The 12,389-nt window shown below is 43.4% G+C and overlaps 1 protein-coding gene across 3 annotated transcripts; it reads left to right on the top strand.

The window, feature by feature from the left end:
* Positions 1 to 296: 296 nt before the first annotated feature.
* Positions 297 to 11,375, top strand: TMEM230 (transmembrane protein 230). Of its 3 annotated transcripts, none has more exons than XM_042931564.1 (4): positions 297 to 445; positions 2,642 to 2,768; positions 4,340 to 4,462; positions 10,276 to 11,375. In XM_042931564.1, the coding sequence occupies exons 2-4, from the start codon at positions 2,670 to 2,672 to the stop codon at positions 10,414 to 10,416; spliced, it is 363 nt and encodes a 120-aa protein (XP_042787498.1). In that variant the 5' UTR covers positions 297 to 445; positions 2,642 to 2,669; the 3' UTR covers positions 10,417 to 11,375. The 3 variants fall into 3 exon arrangements, with proteins under 3 accessions (XP_042787498.1, XP_042787499.1, XP_042787500.1); XM_042931565.1 differs by lacking the exon at positions 297 to 445 and adding an exon at positions 733 to 989; XM_042931566.1 differs by lacking the exon at positions 297 to 445 and adding an exon at positions 3,141 to 3,219 and having other exon boundaries at positions 2,676 to 2,768.
* The last annotated feature ends 1,014 nt before the right edge of the window (positions 11,376 to 12,389 follow it).

Genomic DNA, 12,389 nt, shown 5'->3' with positions numbered 1-12,389 from the left:
CTTTCGTCTCCCGGGGGGCGCCACCACCACCGCCCGAGGGATCACGGAAAGAAACACGTAGCCTGCTTACCCGGGTCTGACTGTGACCCAGGCGGCCGGTCACCCTAGGCACCCGCACAACCCTGTGGAGGTGGCCAGCAGCAAGCCCAGGCCGCAGCGACTGCCGCCAACCCACAGGGAGGTACTTGCCGCCGGAGAGTTCCGCCTGCAGCACACCCCCACTAGCGTAGAGCTAACGCGGGACGTTCCCGAGCTTGGGATGGGAAGGCGTCGCTCTCGGTGACGCAACTTCCGGCGCGCCGCTTCTCGACGCGCCACTTCCGCCGCCGAGCTGGACGGGAGGGGCGGGTGGCTGTTGGGTGAGGCGTGCCATGAGGCCTCGGGCGCCTCCGCTGCCAACCGTGAGCGAGCTGTCGGCGCGCGGGCGGCCTGGCGCGACGCTCCGGTAAGGCGTGCGTGCGGCGGGACGGGAGCAGAAAGCGCCCCCGCTCAGGCGCTCGGTGGGACCGAGACTGCGCTCCCCGCCGAAACCTAGCTTCGCGCCCTGGGTGTGCAGCGTTCGCCCGCCGCGGCCACGGCTGGCCTCTTTCCAGAAACCGGTTTTGTGTGTTCACCGTCTAAATTCGCGTCGGCTTGTAGTTCTCTTCCCGCCTAGGTCTGGAGACGGGCAGGAAGGTAGTGTCTGTGGATGTGCGTAGTGCCAGGCACTGCGCAAAGGGCTTTGCTGGTGCTTTTCAAGTCTCGCAGCCTTCGGATGCTGACGGAGGTTGGGGGTCTCGGTGCAGCCCGTTAAAAAGAGCCTGTTGGGAACTTGGACTGGTACTTTGAAAGCCTCGGGTTACGTTTTTCCTTCCTCTTACCCTTTGCATCAGTCAGCATTCGTGTCCCTCTTCCTCGCTTCCTGCTCTCTTTTATGTTTCGATGCAGGTGTATGAATAGGTATTGGCAGAGTACGTAAACTTTTTTCAAGAAGACAGTACAAATCAGAGGTGATTAAATGCCCTCAATCCCCACCCCCAAACCCGTAGTTTGGACTTTAAATTTCATAGAATTAAGTTTAGGTTATCGTGTAATCGGGATCGCAACACTTGAAACCTTGTGAGCTCATTTTAGAAAAGCATATAAATTAGCATACTTGATTCAGTACTTGATTTCTGCACTGGTATGTAATTGTTAAAAAGTGACATTTGCAGTTAGCGCAACCAATTCCATCATAATGCTGGTCGTTTTAGGTTGACTGTGGACCTCTTAAAACAGATCATCAATATTTGGGATTAAGTATATAGAAAGCACTTAGAGTAGTACTTGGCACCTAACCAACACTGGGTAATTATTAATTGATATTATTATAATGATGATGGTTATTTGCAAAGTGTCATACCAGAGGAATGCAAAGTCTTTATGGTTTCTGGGGGTTTTTTTGTTGTTGTTGCCCTTATTGTGAAATACTTCGCTTTCTGTTTTTACAGATACATTTCCCCTTTAGAAATAGCTTCACAGTCAAAATAGATTTACTTGTTTTATTCATATAAATTTGATTTTATGGAGGAAAAGCACACAAATTAGAGACGTTTTCCAATTAAAGTGTCATTGTTTTTAATCTTATCTGCTATCTCTTAAACTAGTGACAAAATAGTCATGATTTCATTACTGAAGTTGGTTTTGAATATTTTGGAAAAAACAAGTTTTTGTTTGTTTAAGGGAGCTAGAGAAGTAATTTGGGAAATGAAATCACTACTTTTAGTGCTAGGGGTGGGGCAGAAGGACAGGCAAATCAGAAGGCACTGGTACAGTGCTGATAACCAGCACCCATAGTGCTGATAGCCACATTTACAAGAAGCTCTACAGATCTTTGCATTAAAAGAATAATATCCAGGGCTCCTGGGTGGCCCATTGGGTTAAACGTGGACTTCAGCTCAGGTCATGATCTCATGGTTTGTAAGTTCAGCCCCAAAGTCGGTTCTGTGCGGACAATGCGGAGCCTGCTTGGGAGTCTCTCCCCCTCCCCCTCCCCCTCCCCCTCCCCCTCCCCCTCCCCCTCCCCCTCCCCCTCTCTGCCCCTCCCTCACTTGTACATGCACTGTCTCCCCCTTCTCAATATAAATAAACTTAAAAAAAAAAAAAAAAAGAATGATACCCATCAGGGGGAATCAGCAAAATGCTAATGTGAGTGTATTCCATATTCCACATTCCACCCTCTCTCCCTTCCTGGCAAATAGGAGTATCCCTAGAATATATGCTCCTCTTGCTTTTTCCTGGGAAAAAGGGACAGGGCCAGGCAGTACAATAGCAGAATGACTGAAAATGTGGACTTTGGTGTCAGATTTAGATTTAAGTCACCACTCTTCCACCTACTCTCTGTGAATTTGGAAAAATTAGGAGTCAGGGGGACATTGGTGACAAGGTAAACATGAGGTCTGCTTCTTGGTAAATGTCTTGGCTCTCATTCCACCAGGACAAACCAAAGTAGATGCATAATGAGAATGTTTTCACTTTGTCAAAGGAATATCAGATTTTAAGTGCAGTGGAGCAGAAATTGCCAGTTGCTTTGTGTGACATCACAGCCCCAAACGCCAGTATATCCAGTATACGTAACACAGTGTTGTCATTTGCAGACAATAACAGTTTTCTTTGTTTTCAGACTGTAGCTGTGTCGGCGTGGGCGTGTTATGATGCCGTCTCGTACCAACCTGGCTACTGGAATCCCCAGTAGTAAAGTGAAATACTCAAGGCTCTCCAGCACAGACGATGGTTACATTGACCTTCAGGTAAATGCAGAAGGGAGCTGATCAGACCAGCTGGCTCTGTTTCTGTTGAGTTAGCAGGAAGGCCTTGCAGGTGGAGGTTTTGCTAAGCCCCTGGGGATTAGAAGGAGCAGCAAGAAAGAAACTAAGCCCTGAGATCCTTTCAGCCATAGTTTGCAGAAGGAAGGACCTTGGTAGAGCAGTTTCAAACCAATATAAATATTGTTCATTTCTAAGAATTTTTAGTTGTGACACATGACACCAGAGGCCAGTAGTTGCAAATTTTATCTAGTGTATCTGGAAAATACTCAGATTATGTTTTGTTAAGTAGAATTTTTCTAAGGACTGTGTCATTGGTTCATTTACACTTTAGTCAAAGCCAGTTCATCTTTTAAGGGAGAAACTAACTGCTAAAGCCAGCAGATTGTGGGAATCTTCCTTCTTTCCTGATGTCATGAGATCCAATTTATTAAAGGTATTTTTTGTGGCAAACAGTAAGTAAAACAGAATATTTATTAAGTTTGTATCCTACCCTGATCGTTGTTTATAAAATACTTAATGGTGTAACATCTTCTTTTGTCCACTTCCCCTCAGAATACCTTAGGTGGGACCAGGGCCAAGGAGGAAGTAGCAGGAACCCATCCCTTTAAATATAAAAAAAATCAATTATTCTTGGCATTCTTTGGACCCACACTTGAAGGAGAGAGATTTTGTTTTGTTTTGTTTTGTTTTGTTTTAAAGTATACATCTGGGGGGGCGCCTGGGTGGCGCAGTCGGTTAAGCGTCCGACTTCAGCCAGGTCACGATCTCGCGGTCCGTGAGTTCGAGCCCCGCGTCAGGCTCTGGGCTGATGGCTCGGAGCCTGGAGCCTGTTTCCGATTCTGTGTCTCCCTCTCTCTCTGCCCCTCCCCCACTCATGCTCTGTCTCTCTCTGTCCCAAAAATAAATAAAAAACGTTGAAAAAAAAAAAAAATTTAAAGTATACATCTGGGAAGCTTCCAGCCAGTTAGGTCAGATGAAGCACACCTTAGAAAGCTTGTCTCTGATCTTAACTTTGAATCAAACTTATTAAATACAAGTCAGGTTACTTCATGGGGCAGGCAAGTAATGCTTGAGAAAAAACTATTTTTTAAACCTTTTGACTATATGCTGACTTAACTTTGAATGCGAGACATTACTTTTTTTTTTTTACTTCTCCACAGCATGATGTTCACTCTCGAATCCCTGTAGATTAGTACAGCCTTCCATGTGCCAGGCACCTAATAAACCTATGTCTAATCAGTGAATGACCATGAAGTGTCTTTTGTTTTTGTAAGAAAATATTTTCTTATGGTACAGTGAATGGTATGTGGAATGAGATTAGAAGTGGAAAGAGTAACGTTTTGCCGGGATTCCTTTGAGTGACTGTTAGAGCGATAAGTAGAGCTTCACCTCCTGCTTGTCCCTTTCCTTTCTGTCCCAGAGCTGTACTGAGTAGTAGGACTTCCTTCAAGGCACACAAAGCATCCAGATGGGTTCTTATTATCTTCCCTGTTTTAAAGTGTCTGAGTCCTGGTGTTTTCATAATGCTCTGCCTTTTTTTGTTTCTCTTCCAGTTTAAGAAGAGCCCTCCTAAGATCCCATATAAGGCCATTGCACTTGCTACGGTGCTGTTTTTGATTGGCGCTTTTCTCATTATCATAGGCTCCCTCCTGTTGGCAGGCTATATCAGCAAAGGGGTAAGCAGAAGCATTTGTGGGAATGTGCCGTGAAATCTTTAAAGTGTGAGCCTGGGCTCTGTTTTATATTCATATCTAGTACAGCAGATTCCAGCAGTAAGAAGAAAACTATTTTCTTCTAGATTTTGTTCTCTGACCACAAAACACGTATATCTTTGTTTTGAGCAACAACAAGCTTGTCCCACGGTTTCTATGAGGTGGGTGGGAGCAGGTAGGCAAATTTTCCCTCTGAGATGTTGGGCAGTTTTCCGACTGTCATAATTTGGAACAGCAAAGCCAAGCCTGGCATCGAAGACTCCTGATGGATAAAGGCTGTAACTGGAGTAGAATGTGTTATTATAATTTTGCAGTGCCAGGGTTTGGGGAGAAGCAGTGAGGCTTGTATAGGTCTGGGGCCACTGACCAAGCCAGGACTTGTGACTCGTGAGTCTTATCCTTCTTACACTGGGTTTGGTTGGAGTTCCTGTTACGATTCAGTATTTTATCTTCAAAACCTAAAGTGATATTTGGTGTTTCTTTCTCTCAGGCTACATACAAACACTAATACAGAGTGTCCAGGTTGTTCTGAAGTAATGGTGATCATAAGTTATGTCTACTTTTTTTTTAAGAATTTATTTATTTACTTTGAGAGAGTGTGTGTGTGAGTAGGGGAGGGGCAGAGAGCGAGGGAGAGAGAGAGAATTCCAAGCAGGCTCTGCACTGTCAATACAGAGCCTGTATTGACAGAGCCCAATGCAGGGCTTGAACTCACAAACCCCTGATCTGAGCTGAAACCAAGAGCCAGGTGCTCCAGATTATGTCTGTTCATCATTTTTTTTTTATTTTTATTTTTTTATTTTTTTATTTTTAACGTTTCTTTATTTTAGAGACAGAGCATGAATTGGGGAGGGGCAGAGAGAGAGGGAGACACAGAATCGGAAGCAGGCTCCAGGCTCTGAGCCATCAGCCCAGAGCCCGATGCGGGGCTCGAACTCACGGACCGCGAGATCGTGACCTGAGCTGAAGTCGGACGCTTAACCGACTGAGCCACCCAGGCGCCCCTATGTCTGTTCTTCAACACGCACCAGGCCAGGGGATGATGGTCCTATTACTCTGCAGAGGGAACACAGCCAAGAGCTGAAACCGTGGGCATTAGAGAAATGAGTAATAGCATGTTGCAATAAAGTGGCTGCATGTGGCTTTTTTTTTTTTTGGGGGGGAGACAGAGCAAGGGGGAGGGGCAGAAGGAGACAGAATCTTAAGCAGGCTCCACACTCATACTCAGCACAGAGCCCGATTCAGGGCTTGATCCCATGATCCTGGGATCATGACCTGAGCCCCTGCATGTGGCTTTTAAAAAATGTATCGAGTGCCTGGGCGGCTCAGTTGGTTAAGCAGCTGACTCTTGATTTCACCTCAGGTCATGGTCTCATGATTTGTGAGATCAAGCCCCAGTCAGGCTCTACAATGAGCATGGAGCCTGCTTAAGATATTTCTCTCTCTCTCTCCCTCTCTCCCTCTCTCCCTCTCTCCCTCTCTCCCTCTCTCCCTCTCTCCCTCTCTCTCTCTCCTTCTCTGTCGCTCTCTCTCTGTCTCTCTCCCTCCTCTCCCTCTCTCCCTCCTTCTCTCTCCCTCTCCCCCCGCCTCTGCCCTTCTCCCTTCCTTGTGCGTGCTCTCTCTCTCTAAAAGTAAAGAAAAATAAATGTATCTGATCTGCTTTTGGTTCTTAATCTGTTTAAAATTATTAAATGGCCGCCAGATGCTTACTTGCTGCAATCTGCGTTTGAACACTTCACTTCAAGACTGTGCCTTCGGTTAACTTTCATTGCAACATGCAGTATCAGTTTAATTATAAAATTTGAGGTTGGAGGTGAGATCCACATGCAGCAAATATCATTTTACCTTGGATAATTTGTTTGCCTTGTGTGGTTTTTCAAAAGACTGCTTTATAAGTAAGGGTAAAAATGGGTTTGGTTTCTTTTTCAAGTTTGTTCATTTATTTCGAGAGAGGGAGAAAGTGGGGAAGGAGCGGATAGAGAGGAAAAGAGAGAGAATCCCAAGCAGGCTCCACACTGTCTGCACAGAGCCCAACCTGGGGCTCGATCTTGTGAATCATGAGATCATGACCTAAGCTGAAATCAAGAGTTGAAGTCTTAACTGACTGAGCCAACCAGGCACCCCACATTTTGCTGGTATTCCTGAGTGTGCATCTTCAGTATACATCTGTAACAGTTTTTACATAAATTCAAGGGCGCTATCTTATTATCTTTGACCTTGTTCTTCTTCATATTTTTGTTAGCTTTTGGGGTTTGTGTAGATTCGTGTTTAGTTTTGTTTTGAGGAAGACTATTTTGTAAGGAGGTGCTGTGTATTTACTATGGCAGATTGGTTCTGAAACTTCAGTGTTAGTCAGAATCAACTGGCAGACTTGTTAACACATGGATTCCTTGGTTCCACTCCCAGAGATTCCAGTTCTGTAGGTAGGTTGTCAGAATCTGCATTTCTAACAAGTTCCCAGTGTTGCTGGTATTGCGTCGACCTCATTTTGAGAACCATTGCATTGCATTAGGAAGCACATAATGGTTATCCTGATTTTTAGTTGCTATTAAGATAAATTGGTGTGTTTGAATGTCTTCAGCCTAATTCATTTATTATAAACTTCTCTATCACCCTTTGTACTAATGAATCCAGTTTGGTCATTTTCTGCATTTATCAGGTGAAATTCTGCTATAAAGAACTTTTCTTTTTTTTTTTTTTTTTTTTTTTTTTTTTAAATTTTTTTTTCAACGTTTTTTATTTATTTTTGGGACAGAGAGAGACAGAGCATGAACGGGGGAGGGGCAGAGAGAGAGGGAGACACAGAATCGGAAACAGGCTCCAGGCTCCGAGCCATCAGCCCAGAGCCCGACGCGGGGCTCGAACTCACGGACCGCGAGATCGTGACCTGGCTGAAGTCGGACGCTTAACCGACTGCGCCACCCAGGCGCCCCTATAAAGAACTTTTCAAATCTATCTGATTACCCCAGAATATAATATGTGTAGTGAAGGTAGGAAGAATGTTTATTCCTCTTCCACAACTTTTATAAAAACATACCTTGCAACTTCAACAGGTGATCAAATGGTTAGAATCATTATAAACTCATGTTTTTTACATATTTGTCTCAGTCCTAGTCCATATTCTTTTTAATATCTAAACTGTCCCGTATTTGGCCAGTAGGACCTCTGTGTGTTACTCTTGTGTCTTTTAAACCTGACCCACGTAGTCTTTGATAGCTTTTTTGCTTTCTGGCACAGCAGGTTATCCTAGGCCCATCTGTACATTGCCTGTCCCCCAACTAATAAACAACCAATTCTCTGAGGAGCCCTGGTTTCTTTATAGGAGGTAGATTTAGAGAGGTCACAAATTGGTCATTAATGGTATTCATGCTTTGGTTTTCATAGTTTCTGGGCCTTTTCAGTGACAGAATTAGGAAATAGATTTTTAAAAAAAATTTTTCAATGTTTATTTATTTATTCTTTTTAATTATTATTATTTTTTTTAACATTCGTTTATTTTTGAGACAGAGCATGAACAGGGAGGGTCAGAGAAAGAGGGAGACACAGAATCTGAAACAGGCTCCAGGCTCTGAGCGGTCAGCACAGAGCCCAATGTGGGGCTTGAACCCACGAACCATGAGGTCATGACCTGAGCCGAAGTTGGACGCTTAACCGACTGAGCCACCCAGGCGCCCCAATGTTTATTTTTGAGAGAGAGGCAGAATGCGAATGGGGCAGGGGCAGAGAGAGAGGGAGACACAGAATCTGAGGCAGGCTCCATACTCTGAGCTATCAGCACTGAGCCCAGTGTGGCTCAAACTCTCGAACTCGGGTCATGACCTGAGCTGAAATCGGATGCTTAATCGACTGAGCCACCCAGACACCGTGATACCTTTTTTTTTCATGTTTATTTGTATTTGAGAGAGAGAGAGAGAGCGAGCCTGAGTACACATGGGAGAGGGGCAGAAGAGAGGGAGACTGAGGATCCCAAGCAGGCTCCACGCTGACAGCAGAGCCCGGCATAGGGCTTGAACTCAGGAACTGCAAGTTCCTGAGCCAAAGTCAGACACTTGACTGACTGAGCCACCCAGGCGCCCCAGGAAATAGATATCTTTTAGACAACAATTTCAAGTGCAAATTTAAGATTAGAGTTGAACTCAATTTCTTTGATTTTTATATGTATGCCTGTCCTGATGATCGCGATATCTTGCCTTCCTTACCTTAGTGTATGTTACACATATAATAGCTTTAAAATAAGTGTGAATGTTAATGCTAAGTATAAAAAGGCTGAATGCGCTGTAAGTTTTCTTTGTAATTCTTTTAATCCTTAGGATATGTCCTTTTAGGGTTGTACAGTCAAAATCCTGCAAAAGATAAAAGAAGCAGGAAAAACAAGAAAACAAAAGTAGCACCAAGTATGTCAATTGTGAGAGTTGTAGACTTTATTGTTGTTGATGTTCACATAGTCCCATCTTTGGCCTGAGAGAGCCCCTTCAAGTTCTCTTTTCTTGTTTTGTTTTGTTTTTTTCCTTCCTGGGTTTTAAGCTTGTTGAGTCATTGTGTGCAGCTGAGGCTGCTTGCCTTACATGTATTACCTCCTTTCGTTTTTCTGTAGCCATAGGAGGCAGATACTCCTGTTGCTGTTTTTGAATGAAGCAACCAAAATTATACTGAGTAGCTAACCTGTCAGTGTACATTGTGTAAGTAGCCCTGTTTAAATGAGATTTTTAGATTGGGTTTAAATCTTTAGATGAGGGAAAGCCTACAAATAATGGGAAAAATCACAAAAGAAAAAGAGGATAGGTTTAACTGTATAAACGTTTAAAACTATACATAAAGACAAGACAGAGCAGTTTTATAAAGGTGGATTCATTCAATACACTTATACGTTGGGTGCAGCTGGGAATACAGGGATGAACAAAGTCCTTGCCTTCAGGGAACTCCCCAAATATTTGAAGCCCTGCTGATAAAGAGACTAAACGTCATTCCTTCCTCTTTGACCTGGGAATTGTGCTCATGGGAATATACACTAAAGAAATAATCTGAAAAATGCAGATGAAGTTTATTGTGGTATTCTGTGCAGTCGGCCGTGTGTGTGTGTGTGTGTGTGTGTGTGTGTGTGTGTGTGTGAGAGAGAGAGAGAGAGAGAGAGAGAGAGAGAGAGAGGTGTGGTTGAGTAAAATTGTGGTGTATCCATTACAGTGGAATGATAGACACCATTAGTTGACATATAATGTATCAGCTTCAGGTGTACAACATGATTCAATATGTGTATAGATTGGGAGATAATCATCACCACACATAGTTACAGGTTTTTTTTTGTGATAAGAACTTTTAAGATCTGTGTCAGCAACTTTCTGACATAAAACACAGTATTGTTAATTGTGGTCACATGCTGTACATTGCATCTCCAGAACTTACTTATTTTGTAACTGGAAGTTTGTACCTTCTGACTGTTTTCACCGTTTTGCATATCTCCCAGTGAAGAGCTTTTCATAATATTTTGGCAATTGCTTGTTAAAATAGGGCACAGGGTATGGTGTGTTTACAACTGAAAACTAGAATGGAGAAACTAGAAATAAGTTCTTTCTTTATAATATTTAGTGCTTTGCAGTTTTTCTACATTTTATAATAAGGAGGAAAAGAGATGTAAACCTGTTCCCTTTGGTATAATTGCGTATTCTACCCAAAGGAAATACCCTGAAGAGTAAAATACTGATATGTGGATTGAACCCATGGCTTTATTTAAAATTTACGATTTGTGTGGTGCTAATGTGTTTGCCTCCTTCTGCCACCAGGGGGCAGACCGGGCCGTTCCCGTCCTGATCATTGGCATCCTGGTGTTCCTGCCAGGATTTTACCACCTGCGCATCGCCTACTATGCATCCAAAGGCTACCGGGGTTACTCCTACGATGACATTCCAGATTTTGATGACTAGCACCTGCCCTCAACCCTGAGGAGAAGAGTCACAGATGGGACTGAGACCAGCTTTAAGATACAGAGCAGAAACTGTGGTTAAGGGCTAAAGAATTCTGCAAGTTGCAGACGTTCAACAAAAGAATGGCCAGATTTTATGGGTCCATCCTCAGGATGTCAACTGAGCTTACAGTTACCAATTAACTAATTAGAGCATGCTCTGTTTTTCGTCTCCTGGCCCTAGCAAAAGCTGACAAGTTTTTCCACACGAATATGTGTCTTGGAAGGGTAGCAGTGTTCGTGGTGTGGGAAAGCAGGAGGTTATTCTGTAGTGGGAAGTGTTACTGCTACCATCCTTTTTAGCTTTCAGCATTTCTTTTACATAGTCTTCATTGTCGGTTTGTTCTGGTGGCAAATGGAAGAATTCAGTGTCTCAGACTTCCTGTTACTAGTAATTTATTTTGAAAACATTGAAGTATCTTATCCCTACACTCATCTCTAACTTTGTGTTCTAGTGGAAGATCTTGGCAAAATCAGGTGTCAGCGTGGGTGCAGTTTTACTTGGTTTCTTATGAGCAGCAGCCAGGACTTTTTAAAATCTCAGATCAAGTTTCCAAAAGGTAGACACTTGCTCTGTTCATCCATCCTTAGCTCTGATTTGGCCTACCAGTAAGCTGGCCAGCATATAATTTGGGTCATTCTGTTCTTTGTAGATCAAGGTGTTCTGTATACCATGCCTTTAAGGACTGAACTTTTGGCTGTTTCCTAAGGAAGAGGTACAGATAAGTGGTTATCATTTAGAGATTATAAGCCTGTTGTTAGCACCTTATATTATGATGTCATTCTGCTGAAGATCCCAAGACTCGACCTGGATCCCTAGAGGACTATAGACTGCCTTAGTTTGATTCTGTTTCCTAGCTTGCAAAAAGTGACATAATCAAAAGAAATTAAAATGCCAATATCTAAATCCTAGACTTAAAACGTGTTACTTTTAAGTGTGTTTCAGAAAACATTTAAAAAAGAATTGTTTTTAATGTATATTTCCTGAGAGAGAGACAGTGCAAGCAGGGGAGGGGCAGAGAGAAAGGGAGACCCAGAATCCAAAGCAGGCTCCAGGCTCTAGGCTCTGAGCTGTCAGCACAGAGCCTGACACAGGGCTCAGACCCACAAGCCTTGAGATCATGACCTGAGCTGAAGTCTGACACCCAACTGACTGAGCCACCCAGGCACCCCTTACTTCAGAAAACAGTTTAATGATTGTATGTCCCCCTTTTTTCTTTCTTTCTTTCTTTCTTTCTTTCTTTCTTTCTTTCTTTCTTTCTTTCTTTCTTTCTTTCTTCTTTCCACGTGTAAAATTTAGTGATTCATCACTTATGTATAACAACCAGCACTCATCCCAGCAAGTGCCCTCCTTAATGGCCATCACCCATTTAGCCCATCCCCCCAACTACCTCCCCTCCAGCAACCCTCAGTTTGTTCTCTGTATTTAAGAGTCTCTTATGGTTTGCCTCCCTGTCTGTTTTTATCTTATTTTCCCCTTCCCTTCCCCCATGTTCATCTGTTTTTTTTTCTTAAATCCTACATGAGTGAAATCATCTGATATTTGCCTTTCTCTGACTGACTGATTTTGCTTAGCATAATACCCTTTAGTTCAGTGATTATATATTTTTGATCCCAGTACCCAGGGTCATCTTCATTTTTAGATAACTGGCATTGTGGGTCGGACTGCTTCTCAGTTGTCCTTTTACCATAAGCTTATGGACGTGGGTGACTAGCAGCCTGGAAGTGCCATCAACTGAGATTTGGAGGGCTGTGGGTGGAACAAGTCTATTGGGGAAGATGAATTCAGTTTGGGATGTGTTCAATTTTACATGTGTACTCTCCATCCACATGGAACTGTTGAATAGGCAATTGCAAAGCATGGATCTGGAGTTCAGGAGGGAGACTAGGCCAGAGACAGAAAGTGGGTAGTCACTGTTGGAACAGTATCTAAAA

This window comes from Panthera leo, chromosome A3, assembly GCF_018350215.1.
Source record: "Panthera leo isolate Ple1 chromosome A3, P.leo_Ple1_pat1.1, whole genome shotgun sequence".
Taxonomy (NCBI): Eukaryota; Metazoa; Chordata; class Mammalia; order Carnivora; family Felidae; genus Panthera; species Panthera leo.
This window is presented reverse-complemented; position numbering and strand designations above follow the sequence as displayed.